The sequence below is a fragment of the Thermothielavioides terrestris genome, chromosome 4 (genome assembly GCF_000226115.1).
Source record: "Thermothielavioides terrestris NRRL 8126 chromosome 4, complete sequence".
Taxonomy (NCBI): Eukaryota; Fungi; Ascomycota; class Sordariomycetes; order Sordariales; family Chaetomiaceae; genus Thermothielavioides; species Thermothielavioides terrestris.
Genome location: NC_016460.1, coordinates 1,751,970 through 1,771,978, shown reverse-complemented (window position 1 = coordinate 1,771,978; position 20,009 = coordinate 1,751,970). Strand labels below are relative to the sequence as shown.

Sequence of the window (20,009 nt, the reverse complement as noted above, 5' to 3'; positions counted from 1 at the left end):
ACATGGTTTCTACTCTTTTTGCAACGCCGTCGCGGGCACAACTTGACCGCGCGGCGGTTCGTTCCGGCTACTCAAGTCGGAGCTTGCGCCTTGTTCGCCTATGCAGTTGATGTTGGTCAGCTTCCATTCTCAGGCGACCCCACAGCGGGCGCCTCGGGTGCCAAACCGCCGAAGCACAACGCCCAGCTGGATCTTAAAGAGGTCCCGCCAAGACTAATTTCGGCCAATTGTCGGCAATGTTTTTACAGCGTCAGTACCCCGCCAAGACCGCCAAGGGGTTTGCACTATCGCCACGGGTTAGCCACGGGTTAGTTCGCCGGGGGTACGGGGGGTAGCGCCAGCCCCCTACTGGTTAGGGTGAGGGTTATAGTTAGGGTGAGGGTCAAGGTTAGGGTGTAGGTTAACTTCGTTTTCTTTTTTTTCAATTTGGTTGAGGTTTCGCAAAGTTGTTGCTACGAGTCTTTGCAATTCTTCGTTGTTGATGTTGCTCGAAGTCGTGGCGACCCCGCTCCCTCGCGGCAATTTGTAAATACTTGTAAGCGGTAGGTTCCGAAATTAGTCTTGGCGGGACCTCTTTAAGAATAACCCAACGCCCATTTGGCGCTACGCAGTTCACGCTGCAGCCTCACCGCCCGGCAGAAAAGTGTCCCCAAATATTTTTCTTGGGCCGACTTGTTGCGACCATCTCTGGCCCCGCCGCCAACCAGCCGCCTAGTAACCAGAGCAGTTCACCCCGTTTTAAAACAACCGAGATAATGGCGGGCGCTCAGAAGTCTCGTCCCCAAATAGACGATGACGGGTTCGTGCGCACGATCTCCGATGACGAGGAGGTCGAGTACCCGGAGGAGGAGGCCGAGTCCCCCCCTCCGCGCAAGAAAGCCAAGCTCGCCGGCTCGAGCAGCAGAGGGAAACGTGCGCCTGAAACCGCCAGCGACAGCGCCGACGACGGCGTTTTCGACCCCAACTTCGAAATCGACCTGGACGGGGACAACGTCCGCGACTTTGACGAGGCCGATCTCAAGGAATTTCACAGCGAGCAGAACGGCGTAGATGCCTCTGCCGGTGAGAACAAGAGTGCGGGTGTCGACTTGGACAAGATCATCCGCCGGAGAAAGGAAGGGAAAGCCGGCGGGACGGCGAGCTCAGAGGTGGTTGGGGAACCCATTGACAAAATGGAGGCGGACGTGGATTTGGACGAGGAGGTGCTAGCGGAGGATGGGTTCGGCATGGGAGCTGGGTCAGATGTGGAGGAGGACGGCGGGAGCGGGGAAGACGAAGAGGAGCAGTCTGCGTCCGACGATGACTCGGTTGCGACGCCAGTGCCGCACCCTGATGACGTGGAGTCGTCGGAGGACGACGAGGAGGAGGACGCAGAGGAGGAGGCCAAACGAAAAGAGTTCTTTGCCGCTCCCGAGGAAACAGAAAAGCCCGCCAAGAAGGGCAAGCTGTCCTCGTTCCTGGATCTGCCGCTGTCGCGGCCGCTCCTCCGGGCCCTCACTTCCGTCGGCTTCGACGAACCGACGCCGATCCAGGCCAAGACGATTCCCATCGCGCTTATGGGCAAAGACGTGGTTGGCGGGGCTGTCACGGGCTCTGGAAAGACGGCGGCGTTCATGGTCCCCATCCTCGAACGCCTACTACATCGACCGAACAAGGTCCCGACAACGAGAGTCGTCATCCTCACTCCTACCCGTGAATTGGCGATGCAGTGTCACGCAGTTGCAACGAAGCTGGCGAGGTTCACCGACATCAAGTTCTGCCTAGCCGCTGGCGGTCTAAGTCGCAAGGTGCAGGAGGCAGAGCTGCGTCTCAGACCCGACGTGGTCATCGCGACACCCGGCCGTTTCATCGACCACATGCGGAACTCAGCCAGCTTTGCGGTCGACAGGGTGGAGATTCTCGTACTTGACGAAGCCGACAGGATGCTCGAGGACGGTTTCGCCGACGAGCTGAACGAGATTCTCACAACACTGCCGAAGTCACGGCAGACTATGCTCTTCTCTGCCACCATGACGTCCTCGGTCGACAACCTGATTCGCGTTGGCCTCAACAAGCCGGTCCGGATCATGGTCGATTCCCAGAAGGCGACGGCTGGCACACTAACCCAGGAGTTTGTGCGGCTACGGCCGGGGCGCGAGGAGAAGCGCATGGGATACCTGGTGCACATCTGCAAGACCCTCTACACGAAGCGCGTCATCATCTTCTTTCGGCAGAAGAAGGTTGCCCACCGGGCTCGGATCATTTTCGGTCTGCTCGGGCTGTCGTGTGCAGAACTGCACGGTAGCATGAGCCAGACTCAGGTACGTCCCCGCCACCTTGCCCACCCAACCATCCGGTGCCCTTTGCTAACAATGTTCCAAGCGTATTGGGAGCGTCGAAGACTTCCGAGACGGCAAGGTGGACTACCTGCTGGCAACGGATCTCGCGTCTCGCGGTCTCGATATCAAGAGAGTCGACACCGTCATCAACTACGAAGCACCTCAAAACCTGGAGATCTATGTCCACCGTGTTGGCCGTACGGCACGCGCGGGCCGCAGCGGTGTCGCCATCACGCTGGCCGCAGAGCCCGACCGCAAGGTGGTGAAGGCAGCGGTCAAGGCCGGCAAGGCGCAAGGCTCGAAGATCGTCAGCCGAGTGATTGACCCGGGCGATGCGGACAAATGGCAGGCTCAGGTGGACGAGATGGAGGAGGACATCGAGGCGGTTCTGCGCGAAGAGGAAGAGGAGAGGCAGCTCGCCCACGTCGAGATGCAGGTCAAGAAGGGCGAGAACCTGATCAAGCACGAGGAAGAGATCCATTCGCGGCCGAAGCGGACGTGGTTTGAGACAGAGAAGGAGAAGAAGAAGGCAAAGGAGGCCGGGCTGGCTCAGCTCAACGGCATCAGAAACGCGATGAAGGAGAAGGGCAAGGGTAAGCTCAGCAATAAGGACAAGAAGAAGCTCGATGCCAAGGCGGATAGGATGGAGGGCCGGCTGTGGAAGAAAGGCCGGGCGGAGCGAGAAGGGAAAGGCGCTGTGTTGAACCTCAAGAAGATCAGGAAGCGGACACCGAAGAGTCGTGCGGGCGGGAAGAAGAGGAAATGAGGTCTTGTGGGTCTTCCCGGAGCCATGTATTGATGTTGCGCCCTCTGCGAGCGTTCACGCTTGACGTGCTGTACCCGATGGGAGGTAGCTAAGTCGACGACTTGTATATACATACAGTACTTGCATTGTTGCTACCCATTGGACCTCGAAATCAATATAGAGCAAGTCGAGGAAGCTGGTTAATTGCAGGTGGGGGCTATAAGCATGCTAGCATGCCCAAGTCAGTGACCGCGGCCACGCTCTTGGCTAAGAGCGTTACACAGCACTTTGGAGATGCGATTGTAATCGTTTCCTCTACTGTCTACAGACGTTGTTTCATCAGTTCATCGAAGGTGAGACCCCAGATGATCAGTGACAGGCCTTTGGGCGGAGCTCTCAGTTCAAAGTTGTGAAGGTACCTACTAATTGGGAAGGATTACGGATCCACCCATGGCGTTATTGGGTCCTCGAGACGTCAGCGCCAAGCATTGCTACCCGAGTTGGAGCACTGCTGCACCCACCTGGGTTATCCTTAAAGAGGTCCCGCCAAGACTAATTTCGGAACCTACCGCTTACAAGTATTTACAAATCGCCACGGGGTGAGCGGGGTCGCCACGACTTCGAGCAACATCAACAACGAAGAATTGCAAAGACTCGTAGCAACAACTTCGCGAAACCTCAACCAAATCGAAAAAAAAGGAAACGAAGTTAACCCGTACCCTAACCTTAACCCGAATCCTAACCATTAACCCGAACCCTAACCAGCGGGGGGCTGACGCCGCCCCCCGTACCCCTGGCGAACTAACCCGTGGCTAACCCGTGGCGATAGTGCAAACCCCTTGGCGGTCTTGGCGGGGTACTGACGCTGTAAAAACATTGCCGACAATTGGCCGAAATTAGTCTTGGCGGGACCTCTTTAAGATCCAGCCCCACCTGAGTCGAGAACGAACCCTGGTTATCGCTCCAGACCCGCTTGACATTCCGCATCTCAACCGCTCAGTCGCGCAGCAATTGAGCCCGAAGAGACATCCGCCATCCGCAACCCGGCTGGCCTGCCTTGCTTTGCTTTGCCTCGCCTGATAACACCCACAAACAAGCCTCGATCCCACCCGAACACCTGCACCGTAAGCTCAACCTTAACCTCAACCTCGACCAACAAGCAAGCCGAAAACGAAACCAACCCTGGCTCCCTTCAAACCCCCACCGCTCGTCTCCCGCGCCCGCTTCAAGCGCCTCCCCCAGCACCAACCTCTGCCGCCCTCCCCGCGCCCGCCTCAGCCTTACCCTCCCGCGCGATCCCGCCACCAAGTCAACTCATCCTCCTCCCCGCTCTCCCGGCTCCTCCGCGCCCTCCGCGACCGCTACCGCGACCGGCTGCTGCGCCTGCGCCTCGACGTCCTCCCGCGCTACAGGCTCGGCCTGCAGGCCCGCGTCTACCGGCTGCTGCTCGCCGCGCGCCGCCAGCGCCAGCGCCTCCTGCTGCTGTCGCAGCAGCGCCGGCGGCAGCGCGAGCGGTGGTTGTGCGGTGGGGATGCCGGTGGGAACGGTGGCGGGCAGGGCTTGGCTGACGGTCCCGGACCGGGTCGCGGACGGGCGCACGGACTAGCGCTACAGGAAGGACAGAAGATGGCGCAGTACGGGCATGGGCATGGGTATGGATACGGGGCGTACGGGACCGGGTCGAGAGACGGCACCCCGCCGCCGTCGCAGGCTGCTGCTGCTGCTGCTGCTGCTCCGGAGCGCGGGGCCAGGCGCAGGAAGCTGGCGGCCGTGGCGGGGAGTGTTTACCGAGCCGGCATGGCGGCCGCGAGCGAGCTGAGAGAGCAGTATAACAACTCGCGGAGTCGAGGAGTTGGAGGGGCGGAATCGCAGGTCTCAATCCCCGAGGCTTTTCCACTGGTGGAAATCGTCACGAAAGGAGCGGAGCAGATGGTGCTCTTCCCAACATACGCGAAGAGGCATGTAAGGGGTGCTGGGCCCGCGGGCAGGTTCCCGCCGGGCCAGTCATTCCAGGTGGCCGGTGCTGCGCAGATGGGCATGACCGAGGAGGAGTACTGGAGGCAGGAGTGGGCGCGTGTTGAGGACGAGAAGGCGATCGTGGACGTCGACGTCAGGGGATGGATCTACATGCCGAGCAAGGGGCCGATGACGCGGCGTAATCGCATGCTGCTTGGTCTCGCAAGGAAGCTTAGTGGGATTCCGGCGCCGACGACAGCCCAGACGGAAACGGTGGCAAGCTCGCATGAGCGGTACGAGGAGATTAGGGAGGAGCAGAGGATTGCGCGCGAGGCCCGGGAAATCGAGAAGCGAGGGCAAGACGAGAAAGAGGTGGCCACGCGAGGAGGCTACAGCGAGTCTCCGAACGGCGCCAAGGCGGGTGAGCATAGCCCCGTTTCACCGCCGCCGTCGCCGACCTTGTCCGGCAGGACGCCCTCCATGTCACAGTCAGACATGACCGACGCAGAGCTCGCCGTCGCCAACGCGAATCTCATGGCGCGCCTGGGACCGTTCATGACCACGCCCTTGTCGCAGCTCCCCATCACCCTCTTCTTCTACAACGACGAGCAGTCACGGTCTCACACAGTCGTCACGGATGACTCGGGCCACTTCAGCGCTCGTGTCGCTCTCGACTTCGTGCCGACAGAGGTACGGGTGCTGGCCAACGAGAACATCTCGACCACCAGGCCGGTCGAGGTCATCGAGTCCAGGGGCGTCAGTCTCATCAGCGACATTGACGACACTATCAAGCGGTCAAATATTTGGATGGGCGCCCGCGAGATCTTCAGGAACACGTTTGTGCGCGACCTGGCCGACCTCACCGTCGACGGTGTCAAGGAGTGGTACCGCAGGATGGACGCGATGGGCGTCAAGTTGCATTTCTGTTCCAACAGCCCGTGGCAACTGTTCCCCGTCCTAGCCACGTTTTTCCGGACGGCCGGCCTGCCTCAAGGATCGGTACATCTGAAGCAGTACAGCGGCATGCTACAGGGCATCTTCGAGCCGGTGGCGGAAAGAAAGAAGGGAACGCTGGAGGCCATCATCCGGGATTTTCCGCAGAGGAAGTTCCTGCTCGTTGGCGACAGCGGCGAGGCGGATCTGGAGGTGTACACCGACCTCGTACTGGCCAATCCCGGGCGGATTCTGGCCGTCTTCATACGCGACGTCACTACGCCTGACCCGACAGGGTTCTTCGACACATCTTTCAGCGTCGACTCAGGACAACGCAGCAGACAGGAGAGCGCCAGGGCCAGGTTAGAGAACCCACAGTCCGGTGATGAGCCCGATAAGAGGCCGCAGCTCCCTCCTCGGGTTATAGCTCCGCCTCCGCCTCCGCCTCCAAGGGGACCCAGAATGGGAACGCTTATAGACTTGGATGGCGGATCTGCGCCGGCCAGTCCCGTTCAGAGCAATGAGGACGGCCCGAAAACCGACACGGCCGGCATGCCACGCAAGCCACCACCACCTCGTCCGACCAAGCCTCCTGCGTTGCGGAGCTTCCCCTCGGACGTTGGCACCATCCATAGTCAAAAAGCATCTTCTCCCTCGCTGTCCGAAACCAGCCACGGCGCAGTCTCCCAGCCAGACACGTCACGAAGCACGCCCTCAAGCAGTTCCAGGCCTGTCCCTCATCCACCTCCACCTCCGCGGCGCCGTGGCACTGTCCCGCTGGCGTCACCGCAGCAGCACTTGCAGCAACAGCTACAGCAAGAGCGACAGCGGAGCGGCAGCGACAATGGCAATGCGGACATTGCCGAAACAGAGCCGCTCCCGGCCACGGCTAGCACATACTACCCTGCCAGAAGAGTAGCCACGGCGACGCCGCCGGCGAGCAATGGCCCGGCAGCCACGGCAGCAGCCAACAAGAAAGTGGACTTGTGGCTGCGGCGGCTGGCGCGGGCGCACGAGATCCTGGATGCGCGCGGCGTCAAGCTGTACACCTGGCGGCGCGGAGACGATGTGGTGGCTGAGGCGGAGGGGATCGTCAGGGAGGCGCTGAGGGACATGGAGGAGGGAGGAGGTCAGAATAGGAATAACGGAGATAGGGTATACAGGTAGAACCGAGTACTGTGTAGGGATACTCGGGGGCTCGAACGAAGCGGGTGGACGAATATGCAACTGGCGGGTAACGCCCACACTTTACATACGGGTAATGATTGTACTGCTGCATGGATACCTCCATTATAGACAGCATGGGCCGTTATAGAAGGAAATTTCCATCTGTTACATGGGCGGAAAGTGAAAAAGGAGTGAGAAGGGCAATACCTGACTTTTGCAGACAACAACCAGTCTGACCCTAACCCTTCAATAGGTATCCACCTCCCACTGGTGACCTTGACACCGCTTGCCACATCCGGCAACCGACCCAGACCTTGACTCGCTATTCGGCGTGCAGAATGGAAAATGGGAGGACGTGCCTTCCAACAACACGCCTGCCACCACGGAGGTCGCAGTTGAGTCACACCGGTCAAGCCCGCTCAGTGTTCCCATTTGGTCTTTCCCACGCCGCCAGGCCCTATGACGCCACGGGTTTTTGGCGGACGAACAGCCAGGAAAGCGGCGTGTGGAGGACTTGGACCCTAGATGCCTGGCTCTGCGGCGGCAGCATCAGCAGCAGGAGCAGCAGCACAGCGTGTGCGGTTCTCGCTCACACTCAAGCAGCCGCCGCTGCCCACGTTCTCCCACCAACAGCAACAGCAACTGCACCTGCAACTGCAACTCCGATTTGCCCGAGGATTTCGCTTCCTAGCACGAGGGCAAGGTGCCGCTAGACCATCACCGCTCGTCCGCGTGCCGCGTCGTCGCCCGCCGCCCACCGTTCCGAGGTCACTCTTCCCCGACGTCACCGCCTGGCCTGTCAAGCAGGGCGGGTTCCCCAGGCGCACGGGAGTACCTCGCTTCATTCTTTTGCCCGCAGTCGAAAGCCAAAGCCCCGCCATCACCGTCCTCCGTCCCGCGGCAGGCATGTTGGCATACGTGCAGATCGTGAGCGTGCCCTCGGCCGACACGCCGGGGGCCTGTCTCATGCTGCACTTCGACAACCGGCGCTACCTCTTTGGCCGCATCGCCGAGGGCACGCAGCGGACCATGGTGCAGCGCAAGGTCTCTCTCGCAAAGATCCGCGACATCTTCCTCTCCGGCGCCATCGACTGGCAGGCCACCGGCGGCTTGCTCGGCGTGTTCCTTACACTCGCCGACCTCAAGGCTGCGTCGGCCGCCGACCTCGAACAGGTCAACGCGAAGCTGCGCAGCCGGGGCAAGCAGGACACCAAGTCCGTCCCTGCGCAGCTCAACATCCACGGTGGCAAGAACTTGGTGCACATGCTAGCCACCGCCCGTCGCTTCATCCTCCGCAAGGCCCTCCCTGTCCATCCCAGAGAACTGCGCCATGATCCCCGGTCCGACGAGAGCAAAGCGGAGCCAGACTACGAGGACGAAAACATTCGCGTCTGGTCGATCCCGGTATCGGTGACACCGTTGAAACCTAGCGCGTCCGAGCCTCACTCTCCGAAGAAGCGGAAGTTGGGCCCTGCGTCCGATGCGGAGGCTGAGCCGGAGCAGGACCTCGCCGAGGAGGAGGCTGACCAGAGAATCAGGGAGGCCGTCGTCAAGGACATGTTCTGCTCCAAGTGGAATCTGGATACGCTGCGCGAGATGAAGCTCAAGGACGTCCAGCTGCCCGCCAAAATCTTTATCAGAAACGACCAGGGCCACATTGAGCCCTACGACGGGCCCGACCCCTCCTCTTCCTCCTGCCCCGATATCAACGTTCTGGTGCGGCTACCCTGGCCGGCAGCGAAAATAGAGCGGCTGCCGCCCACATCGCCGGCGCAGCGGTCCATGTGCTACATCGTCAAATGCCATCCGCGGCGCGGCAAGTTCAATGTCGAGGCTGCCACCAAGCTGGGCGTCGTCAAAACCGACTTCAAGCGCCTCACAATGGGGCAGAGCGTGCCCGGGGCGGACGGGACCATCGTCACTCCAGACATGGTTATGGGGGCTCAGATTGACGGTCGTGGCTTCGCCATTCTGGACATTCCGTTTCCAGACCTGATCGACCCGTTGCTCCAGCGCCACGAGTGGTCGAATCCGGAAATCATGAAGGGCATCGACACCATGTACTGGATTCTCTCCGACGACATCACCGTGTCCAACGATGATCGCGTGCAGCAGTTCATGAAAACGCACGCGTCCATCAAGCACATCATCCTCGGTAGCGCCATGTGCCCCAATGTGCCGGGCCTAGAATCCCCTACGTCTCAGCTCATCAAGATGAACGGCATTGACCCGCAGAGATTTCCCCTCCCTGTGTTTGACACCAAACCACGATCGGACCTCGACAAGGAACTGGAACTCATCGCCGAAGTCGGCCGACCAGGGTTACAATACCAGCTTGCTCCGAGGGCGACGTTCATCACTGACGGAGTCGTCCCTGTAATGGATACGAAAAGGCCGATCTGGGAGCTGATGACGTACGCTCCGCAGGCTTTGGAGCGTGCAAGCGCCGCACGCAACGCCATAGCGGCCCCGTCCTTCCTGACCGAGGTTGAAAAGTCGCAGCATGACCTGCCCAGTCCGGAGACGGAGATTGTCCCACTCGGCACGGGCTCAGCCATGCCCTCCAAGTACCGCAACGTATCGGCTACTCTCATCCGAGTCCCCGGCTGGGGCAGCTACATTCTCGACTGCGGCGAGAACACGCTCGGCCAGCTCCGCCGTTGCTTCGGCTACGAGGGCGCCGACGAAGTCCTCAAAGACCTCCGCGCTATCTACATCAGCCACCTGCACGCCGACCACCACCTCGGCACCGTCAGCGTCATCGCCCGCTGGCGCCAGCTTTCGCTCCCTGCCGACCGCAAGCTGGCCATCATCGCCACGCCCAAGTACCAGGACTTTGTGCGCGAAGTCCAGTCGGTCCAGCACCTCAGCGGGGAGCGTCTGCTGCACGTCACCCTCCGCAGCACCAGCGGCCGCCCGATGCCGGGCACCCTGACCAAGACGTCCTTCCCCGACGGCGTCGACCCAGAGGCGCTCGGCCTTCCCCGCATCGAGGCCTGCTTCGTAAACCACTGCTACGAGGCCACGGCGGTGGTCCTCACCTTCCCAGACACCGGCCTGAAGATCGCCTACTCGGGCGATTGCCGGCCGTCGGCGACGTTCGCCGAGCTCGGCCGCGGCGCGCACCTGCTGCTGCACGAGTGCACCTTCGAGGACGAGCTCGGCGGCGACGCGCTGGCCAAGAAGCACTCGACCCTCTCCGAGGCGCTGGATGTCGGGCGGCAGATGCGGGCGCGGCGGATCCTGCTGACCCACTTCTCGCAGCGGTATCCCAAGCTGCCCGTCATCAACGAGGCGGCGCTGGGGACGGAGGAGGAGAAGGAGAGCCGCGACGTCGACGTGCTGTTCGCGTTCGATATGATGCGGCTCAAGCTGGGCGAGTTCAAGCAGGCTAAGGCGTTCCTGCCGGCGCTGAGGGAGCTGCTGCAGGAAGGGGAGAAGCAAGAGGAGGAGGATGAGGAGTGATATACATGCGTGAGTTGGGTGTACTATATATATAACATGTGCCATAGGACCATAGGTCGTGTCGTGTCGTGACGCATTATGGATGGGCGGCGGTTGGATAGTGCATGGCCGGGTAGATAGATGATATAGATGGTTTGGTCGGCCCCGGCGAGGCTGACCTAGTTCCCGCGGGAATACTTTCCTCTTTCATTTCCCATGTGCAGGTTGTGGTAGGCGTGGCGTGTATGCATCAAGATCTGGTCATCTTTTTTGCTCCCATTGCTCTGCCCAGCTGATTGCAGCTGTTCTGACTCAAGCGTTCACATCGGGGGGTCATCACAATAGCATCATATACGCCCACATCATGAAATGCGGATATCGCAAGGTCACGCAATGTAAACTTCGATGTTGGGTAGGTCAAAGTGATTGATAGTCTATCTGGGGGTGATTTCCATTTTTATGGGTGGGTTAAATAGTTCTCTAGATGGGCTCCATACAGGTGAGGAAACAGGAATGGGCTTTTCTCTCTGAATCATCCTAAAGCAAGGATCCTAAGGAGGAGGAGAACGGATCCTTGAGACGCAAAACACACCCGGCTGCTGCCTGCCGCCGGAAAGGGCCCAAACCCACCTTGATCACTCCCAAATTTCCCCAAGAAGTGTGAAGTGCTCCTCCTCTCAGAATGATGATGGATACACAGTCAAGTCAGGAAAGAGAGAGGGGCCGAAAGGAAAAGGAGAGCGAGTGATCGGGACAACAGGATAGGATAGACAACTCACCTGCCTTCCCTCTTCACGCACCGCGGTAAAAATCCCCCCAGTTCGTGTCCACTGACTGCCGCGTCTGCCTTCGCCCCGCCGCCTGTCGCCGCGAGGCAGCCTGATCCTGAGCCTGCGCCTGATTTTGAGCCTGAGCCCGCGCCTGAGCCTGAGCTTGCGCCCGAGCCTGAGCCAGGTCGCGGTCGAGGAAGATACGCACCGTCTCGTTGTTGTCGTCACTCGCGGCGCCGCCGCCACCACCTCCTCCTGCCGGACCAGCAGCAGAACCCGTGCCGGCGGCACGGCGGCGCCCGGTGCCCTGGGTGCGGGAGCGGGTGCGGGTGTGCCGCGGCGGGGAGGCGGCGCGGTAGGTGCTGCGGTAGGAGGCGCTTGCGCCGTCGTCATTGTCGTCGTACACGCTCTCGGCTGTGGCGGTAAAGGGGTTTTTGGCGGAAATAGAGGCGGCGGCGGCGGCGGTGGCGGTGATGTTGCGGCTGCGAGGCCAGTACGTGCGCCCGGGGATGAAAGTGCCCGTTGAGTCGAGGACGGATTTGGTGTCGGTTGCGCGAGAGGGTAGGGACGACGAGTAGGAGGAGGAGGAGGAGATGGAGGAGGACCAGATTGATCCGGCTGCTGCGGGGGGTGCGTAGTTGTCGTTGTTGTTATGGTCAGTGCGGGAGGTCGAGATCCGGTGGTTGGCGTATTCGTTGATGAGCGACGCAATGGGGTCCTTGTCCTCGGCCCCGTCCGCGCCGCCGACGGGGTAGTCCTTGCTGCTGCTTGCGTCCTGGCCATGCCGGTCAACGCGCACATCAAACTTAACGTTCGGCAGCGGCATGCCATCCACCACCTTCGTCCCGCGGGGCAACCCACCGCGATGCCTGCTCCTCCCCTCCTCCTCCCCATCCTTCTTGCTCTCCCCCTTCCTCTGCCTCCGCTCCACCTTCCTCTGGTGCATCAACTCCCTCACCCCCCTGACCTCGCCGGCCAACACCTCGCTCTCCCCCTTCATATCCTCCACGACGGCCAACCCACCCCCGCCCCGCTGGAAACCCAACCCCGACGACAACGAAGAATACGGCGGCAAAAACACAGCGATCCACGCCTCCACCATCGCAGCCAACCGCGGCACCCGCCCCTTCGCCCGCCCCAGCGCGTTCGCCCGCAGCGCCACGAGCGCCTCGCGCCGCCCGCCCACGACGGCCAGCACGCACGCGGCGCACCCGCCGCTACCGCTGCCGCTGCCGCCTAGCGGCGGCCGCACGCGCTCGAAGCGGTGGTGCGCGGCGACGCCGCGGCCGTAGTGCGCCTCAAACTCTGCCGGCGCGAGCCACAGCGTCGCGAGGCCCGTGAGGGTGGACGCGAGCTCGCGGAGGCGGGCGAGGTGAGGGTCGGAGGCGGGCAGGCGGACGCGCCGGACGTAGGCGCGCAGGATGTCGGTGCGGACCGAGACCTCGGTCTGCAGGAGGGCGAGCACGTGGTGGATCAGGGCCGGGTCGAGGCCGGCGTGGGATGGGCAGAGAACGGTGGGGGGTTGGGGGGTTTTGTTGGCGGTCTCGGCGGCGCCCGGGCGCAAGAGGTGAGTGAGAGCGCGGGTGATGCTGCCGCTGGTACTGCTGCCCTTGCTGCTGCTGCTGTGCGACGGCGCCAGCAACTCCTTTGGAAAGGTCCTGCTGTTGATAGCGGACCGTTGGGCGTCCAGCCAGGCTTGGGGCAGGACGGCCGTCGCATTGGGGGAGGACAGGGCGGAAGGATCGAGGCGGAGGAGCGCGGCCAGCTCGAGGAGGGCCGGCCGGTCGAGCGCGGCGAGCAGGTCTGCCTCTGCGTCAGCGGATTTAGAGACGGGAGCCATGGTGGGCATGTTTGTAGTTACCCTTCCCGTGTCGAGCCTGAGGTTAGATAGACTTATCAGATGCCAGAAGCCGCCGCCGCTTGAGTGAACCCGTTCGTTTCCTTCCGTAGGGAGTTGCTGTTTTCCTTCCAAACGACAGCAGCTTGAGGCGTGGGCGTCGTATATATCGTCCTTGATACAAAGATCAATCGCTCCCATACCTACCATTTCTACCCTTGTCTAAGCTCAAAGAGGGTGTTCTAGTCAATCCTGTGGATGTGAGAAATGGGATTATGGATGTTGATCGGCCATGGAACAGTCGTCGGCACAAAGGAGCAGCGGACGAACACCGCTCGGAGGTTGAGAAGCTGGGAGGAGCTGTAAACAAAGCCCCTGTGTGTAAGTGCCTGTGTGTAAGTGCTAGTCAGCCTCGGCCCAGGTTAGCAACAAAGAAATCCTGTCGGGAAAGGGGCATACTGACCAGATTCAACCCACCACGTAGTTCTGGAGCTCAGGGCGGGCTGGTTATTCCCGCGACCAATGCCTGGCTGCCATCGCGGATTCGTCGAGTGTCCAACGGTCATGCCGAGTCGGAAAGGGAAACGCCAGCTATCGTTCATCGTTTGGAACATCACGCCCATGTCAGCTCCAAAACCCCCACTTGCTTGCTCGTTCGAAATCCAGCTATGACAGCCGCATTTCTTTTCTCTATGAAACCAAATCCACCCCCATCAGCCACCCAGTTCATTATGCGATGATGCCTCTCCCAGAATAACGTGATGGACAATGTGATAGATAGCGACGCCTCGGTTGCCCTTCTTCCTCCGCTTTTCAAGTGTGCCGCTCCGCAAGCAAGATACAGAGACCGGTGCCATAAGTTCGTGACTGTGCTTCCTGTCCTCCGTTTGCAAGAGGACGTATACCGCGTCCCAGAAACCCAACGTCCGATGGCCCCTTCTCTTTGGGGCTAGATGGCCGTCATCACCTTCGCATCGCCCGCTCCTCCACAACGGGCCCATGGCTGGCCGCAGACAGCCCCAGCTCCCGCTCCCGCTCCCGGGCCCTCAGTTTCTCTGCACGGATCCGCGCCGCTTCAGTCCCGTCATCGGGATGTGCGACTTCGCGAAACCACGGATGTTGCAGTGCCTGCTTCGCCGTGATGCGCTGTGCAGGGTCGTAGACGAAGATTTTTTGGAGAAGATCCAGGAACTGTGCCAGGAACTTCGTGGTTGGAGGGACAATTTCCTAGCACAGCTGTCAGCAACTCGGTGCTAATTGCGGCGGGGCCTCGAGACACGCACTGGAAGCCTCTTCATTGCCTTGACAAATCTTCGGGATGCTCGAGTCGTCTCTGGGGTAGGATAATCCAACTTGAGACGCTTGAAGTATCTGCTGTCGGGTTAGCAGCCTCGCTCGGCTTATGATATGACGGGAGGAGGGGAGCGGAGGGAAGACTCAAACGCACTTAGACGCGGGGTTGCCGCCGTTTCTTGTCATCCGGTTGACCTGATGCACGAGGTTGACGTCGATCTTGGCGTCAATAACGGCTTCCATCATGGCCAGATGCTCGAGGTTATCGTGAGTCTGGAACAGGGCATCGCCGGTGAAAAATTCTACCAAGATGCATCCGATGCTCCAGATATCACAAGGGAAGGACCATCCTAGGCCCAAGATGATCTCGGGCGCCCGGTAGTGGCGCGTAGACACCACTGCCGAGTGGTACTCGTCCTGGAACGTGGCGGAACCGAAGTCAATCAGCCGTATCTCCGTATCTAACAGGACCTTTCGTTGACTGGCCGTGCGAGGGTTTGTGGTACTGGAGGACGGGATCTTCCGGTTGTACGTGAACGTTTGGTACTCGTTGTTGCACAACAGGATGTTCTCGGGCTTCAGATCGGTATGTATCAGGTTTAGGTCGTGAAGAACTGCCGACGCGGTCAGCGACGCAACTCGGGACAGGCCGAAACGAGAAAAGCACAACTTACAAGCAACACTGGTGAAGAGCTGGCGGGCAAAGCTCTGGATCTGGCTGTTGGGGAACGGCACAAAGCTGTTGCTCTTGAGGAAGTCGAACACGCTCTGGCCGAGCAGATCCATGACGATGCAGATGTGCCCGCGGTAGTCGAAACAATCCCGAAGGTGAATGCAGCGGTTCCGGTTCTCTTCGTCGTTGGCCCGGAGCGTCTCCAGCACCCGCAGCTCGATTTTGCTGGCCTCGCGGTATTTTTGCACCGAGCGGATGATCTTGATGGCGACGAGCTTGTTGGATAGTTTATCCCTGGCCTGCACAACTTTGCCAAACGTGCCCTGTCCGAGAAGCTTGATCATTTGATCTGCCGATACCCGTTAATTTCTGGTTTCCTGGACAGTGCTGTGGGTACTTACATCGATCTGTGAGGTCGTTATCCGGGACGACGATGTAGTGACCGTCGTCATCGTCGACACGGACGTTCTTGCTGTGCGGAGGCTGTGTAGATGCAGCGTCAGCGACCTGGTAACTTGCTCAAGAAAGAAGAAAAAGGGCGGGAACAGCGAGTTACTTACGTCCTGTATGACCTTGATGTGCACGTCTCGCGCCTTCTTCGGAGGGTAGGGAGGCGGCCGGTAGTGGGCAAGGGCATCGCTGACTATTGCAGCCTCCCGGCGTCTCGCCTCGTTGGCGATCTGCTGGCGTGTCGTCCTCTTCCGTTTCTGCGCGGCCTGCGTCTCGTACTCATACTGGCCGTTGGACGAGAGCGAGCCGAGCGATGTCGCGGCCGTGGTGTGAATGGCCGAGTTTGTCCGGTCGCTCGCTGCCGTCGATTTGCTCGGCGTGTGGGAGCCGACGGCGGCGCTGTGCCGGACGGGATCATAGGGTGTCGGCTCGTCGTCCCGTTTCCGCTTCTTTGCGGACGAGCCGGGCGCGCTGTTGGGGGCCGTTTGTTGTGCACTACCGCTGCCAACCAACGTCTGAGAGGAACCAGTCGGTCCGCTCGGGCGCTCGGGCTCGGGCGTGTCGTCAATCACGATGACTTCCTTGGGCAGGCCGTTCTTGTAGAAAGCATTCCAGTCGGGCTCTCTCGACCGTCTCCTCTTGCGGGGAGGCTGCGGCTCGGCCAGAGGCCGGGCCTGGACGTCCACGGCCGGTGGCATTGCGGTGTAGCGGTGGTCGGACTCGGGCGGAACTAGTCTCGTTGTGTGGTCCCCGGCGACCGCGGCAACTCCATTTGCCGAGACGAGGCTCGCGGCAGACGAGTGGCCGGGCGACGGGTAGGCCAGCCGGGAGGCAGGAGGGAGGATTGGGTGCGGCGGGCGGTACGATGACGAGTTGGGCTGTGGGTACGACGGCTGCTGGTGTGGGTGCGAGTGGTGCGGGTGGTGCGGGTGGTGCGAGTAGCGGAGATGGTGAGTATGAGGGCTGTAGTGCGGCAGCGTAGCGGTTGCGGTGGTCGGCGTCGACATTGTCCTGCTCTCGCGGGTCCGCGACGGGGAAGCCGCGGGTACGCAGATGGTGCAGAGCGGGGAGTTGACAGTGTGCAGGTGCGCAAGTTGTGCGTGTGTGCGAGGGAGAAGAATGACGGCCGCAGACACGGTAATCGTTGTAGGAGGAGGCGGAGACCCAGACGCTCGTTAAACTAAACGCTTGCAGCCAGCGAATGTCGCAGGGGAATGGTTAATCTCGCCGGGGGTGTGGATTGGATTCCCGTTGTGCCCGCTGTGCCCGTGACAGAAACAGGCCCTGGCGCGGCAGCCGTCAACCTCACTTAGGCAGTTGCAGTTGCAAACGAGCCCCAGATGGCGGATTCGGGCATGCGGACCGCAGCTTCGAGAGGAGTCGGTCGTCTGGAAAATAATGAAAAGTTCCGGGGCAAAGAAGAAGGAACAAGATGTTAGACCCGAACGACCAGGTCACAATCATGCGTATCCGTAGATGCCTGAATCAGGTCTTTTCGCTGGGTGATCGGTGGCAGGGCACGTAACAGTGCCTGGTCTGTGTGGAGGGCCTGCTACCTGAGTGTAGTGACCAACCTGCTGTGGGTGCGGTGGTGGGGGGCAGAGCCCGCTGTGGGGAGCCTTGGGGAATGGCGCAGCGTTAGTGAGGAGGCGTTCCCCGATTTCCAGGTTCCCAAATTCCAGGGCAGGTTTCCACGGTCTCCTTTGAGACCGAGGGCTGAGACGCTTGGATTCGCGTCCCTTACGTGAGGTTCTTCACTCGAGGAACGTGGCGGTCGTACAGGGCACGGAAACAAATGCGTACCTAGATTTCCAGGTTGTGATTGTTTCTGGCCACCTATTTTGGAGCACCTGCACAATTCTTCCTCACCTAGGTAGGTGCCGACGGGGCGAGTTAAGAACGGCAATGGGCCCCTGGCTCTTGCCAAGTCGAGGGTTTCGCCTTCCATGGCAGCCCGCTGCGAAGCAACTGGCACTGGACTCCAGCTGCACGCAAGATGTTGCCGCCCGTCACCACACTGTAAGTGCCGCCAGCACAGTGTCGATCGCCCCTCCACAACCATCCTGTCACTTCTGGGCATCGACAACGAGGCATTCCATCTAGGCCACTACGGCGTGCACTAACTTACTGCTAATTTACCTTCGTTCACATTCACGTTAGTTAGGTACCTTTCTGTGCACGGTTCCTCGCTGTTCGGTGCGGGGTTGCTCTCGACCCATCCATGTTCCTGCGGCTTTCCTGCTTGAGACCAACCCCGAAAAAAAAACATCACTATCTGTTTGAGTGCTGGCATCCAGGACCAAACAGGGTGTTTTTGATATAGGTGAGGATATGCAAGGTAGACTTGGGCTTTGGATGCCACTGCCTTTATTACTAGGGGCTACCGCGATAGAGGTAAAACGATGGTTCGACTGTTGAATGGTATTGTGGGCGAGACAGGTTTCGCTTAAGAAACATCCGGGATCAGCCGTGCCGCTCGCCAAACTATCGTTCCGTACATCATGAGACGAGATGAGGCTGCCGCACCACGCTAGTATTGGAGTCGGTACCTTCCAGGTTGGCATCTGCCATACATCGAGGGTGACACCACGACGGCCGCCTTCCAACTTTATCTTTGACCTGGTCCTTTTTCCGTTGAATGGAGATAGAATACGGAGTACAATCATGAGAACGCCCTAGACACCTGCTGTGTAAGAAGCTCCGGTACCCACGCGGATCCTGCAAAAGCGGGGTATTTAATACATTCCAGGTTAGTACAGAGTAGTGTAGCTGATTGAACTCCTTCCAGTTCCTCAAAGCACGAGTAGGGCACGTCGGGAACCACATCGGGGACCACATGTCGTCTTTGACCAATCGACCCTGCATCCAGCTAGTTGCGTCTGAGGAAGGGAAAGTCTATTCGATGACCAAGTGCCCGCAACTGTTTTGGGCGCGGAAACCCGAACTCGGGCTGTGGCCATTCATGACGTGACTCGGCCTCGCCCAGATGTCCTCACTAACAATTCTTCCTGTCCGGAATACGGAATACAGGATCGCTCAAAGTGATGCAAGCCCCGCAGAGGTAAATATTTGGAGTAAATACACAACCAGTCGTTAGCACCACCCTATTGTATTAACGATGACACACAAGTTGGCTCTGTGAAAACAGGAGTTAGTTAACCGTTTGAGCCCTACCCGAAGGGAGATGACCAGTCAGCCGAAGATGGAATCGAAGCGAACCTGGCAATCAACATCCGCGTGAAGATCGACTTGGAAAGACCTGTCCGTATCCAAAGCGAACAGTGGTGCGCCAGCGGGTGGCCATCAACTGACGCAACAGCCTGTCCGCCTGCGAATGACGGGCGGAAAGGGTCCACCTTTTCTGTTCTTCTCCCTGGATCCCACGTTTACGGTGATCTCAAGCACGCCCGAACCCACGTCGTAAATCCCTTCGCGCTTTCAAAGACGGGAACTGATTTGTATCATCGGCAAGTTAGGTAAGGTAGTCAACGTAGTGTTGGCCATCACTCAAGTCAACGTGGTGGCGAGCCCCAACAGAGGGGCTCTGTAATAGTACGCATGTTTACGTACAGTACACTGCCTATTACACTACGGTGCCTATTGCTACGGTCGTGGTTATAGAGGTCCCGCCAAGACTAATTTCGGAGGTTGCCGCTTATAAGTATTTACAATCGCCATAGGGTAAGCGGGGCCACGACGACTTAGAGCAACATCGACAATGTACAATCGCGAAGACTCGTAGTAACAACTTTACTAAACCTCAACCAAATCGAAAAAAAGAAAACGAAGTTAACCCGTACCCTAACCTTGACCCTTACCCTAACCTTAACCCGAATCCTAACTAGCGGGGGGCTAGCGCCGCCCCCCGTACCCCCGGCGAACTAACCCGTGGCTAACCCGTGGCGATAGTGCAAACCCCTTGGCGGTCTTGGCGGGGTACTGACGCTGTAAAAACATTGCCGACAATTGGCCGAAATTAGTCTTGGCGGGACCTCTATAACCTCCAGCTATTGCTACGCCGACACGGTTCCGAAACCGCCTGTAAAAAGGTCCATCTTTTACACTATGTACGGAATCAATAGAATCAACTCCTGGTAGCAATGATTTGTCTTGACTGCGGTAAGCCGAGCAACTCCGGTGTCTGCTGCGGGGTCGTGGCGACGAAGATCGATGAGGAGCACCTCAGAAGGTTGCCACGACAGTCCAATGCACATACACATAACTGTGCATTAGTTCCACCGTGCTGTCGGGGTGATTGGGATAGGCACTTCCTCCAGTGCAGCGCCAAAGGGAGCCTCAGGCCGTCAAACGTCGGAGCCATCTAGAAAGGGCTGCTTCCCATGTGTGTGGCCAACGACACTCGTCGCCTCCCGTCGTCCTTGGGCGCTGTTGTGCATTGACGCGCGGATGTGAGCGACAGTTG

General features: G+C 59.7%; 5 protein-coding genes across 5 annotated transcripts; 3 read left to right on the top strand and 2 right to left on the bottom strand.

The window, feature by feature from the left end:
- Positions 1 to 651: 651 nt before the first annotated feature.
- On the top strand, positions 652 to 3,477 carry THITE_2119013 (uncharacterized protein). Its single transcript, XM_003655316.1, has 2 exons — positions 652 to 2,300; positions 2,362 to 3,477. Exons 1-2 carry the CDS (start codon positions 756 to 758, stop codon positions 3,082 to 3,084), a joined length of 2,268 nt encoding a protein of 755 aa, XP_003655364.1. The 5' UTR covers positions 652 to 755; the 3' UTR covers positions 3,085 to 3,477.
- Positions 3,478 to 4,558: 1,081 nt separating this feature from the next.
- THITE_2119012 (uncharacterized protein) lies at positions 4,559 to 7,338 on the top strand. Its single transcript, XM_003655315.1, has one exon. It carries the CDS (start codon positions 4,690 to 4,692, stop codon positions 7,117 to 7,119), a length of 2,430 nt encoding a protein of 809 aa, XP_003655363.1. The 5' UTR covers positions 4,559 to 4,689; the 3' UTR covers positions 7,120 to 7,338.
- A 109-nt stretch (positions 7,339 to 7,447) lies between these two features.
- Positions 7,448 to 10,912, top strand: THITE_2119011 (uncharacterized protein). Its single transcript, XM_003655314.1, has one exon. The coding sequence runs from the start codon at positions 8,026 to 8,028 to the stop codon at positions 10,582 to 10,584; it is 2,559 nt and encodes an 852-aa protein (XP_003655362.1). The 5' UTR covers positions 7,448 to 8,025; the 3' UTR covers positions 10,585 to 10,912.
- Positions 10,913 to 11,355: 443 nt separating this feature from the next.
- Positions 11,356 to 13,173, bottom strand: THITE_2090539 (uncharacterized protein; the record flags this gene model as incomplete). The annotated part of the gene is made up of 1 exon (XM_003655313.1): positions 11,356 to 13,173. The coding sequence occupies one exon, from the start codon at positions 13,171 to 13,173 to the stop codon at positions 11,356 to 11,358; it is 1,818 nt and encodes a 605-aa protein (XP_003655361.1).
- An 848-nt stretch (positions 13,174 to 14,021) lies between these two features.
- Positions 14,022 to 16,865, bottom strand: THITE_2119005 (uncharacterized protein). Its single transcript, XM_003655312.1, has 6 exons — positions 15,697 to 16,865; positions 15,538 to 15,619; positions 15,138 to 15,485; positions 14,618 to 15,077; positions 14,454 to 14,541; positions 14,022 to 14,397 (listed from the first exon to the last, which is right to left on the bottom strand). Exons 1-6 carry the CDS (start codon positions 16,591 to 16,593, stop codon positions 14,134 to 14,136), a joined length of 2,139 nt encoding a protein of 712 aa, XP_003655360.1. The 5' UTR covers positions 16,594 to 16,865; the 3' UTR covers positions 14,022 to 14,133.
- Between the last annotated feature and the right edge of the window lie 3,144 nt (positions 16,866 to 20,009).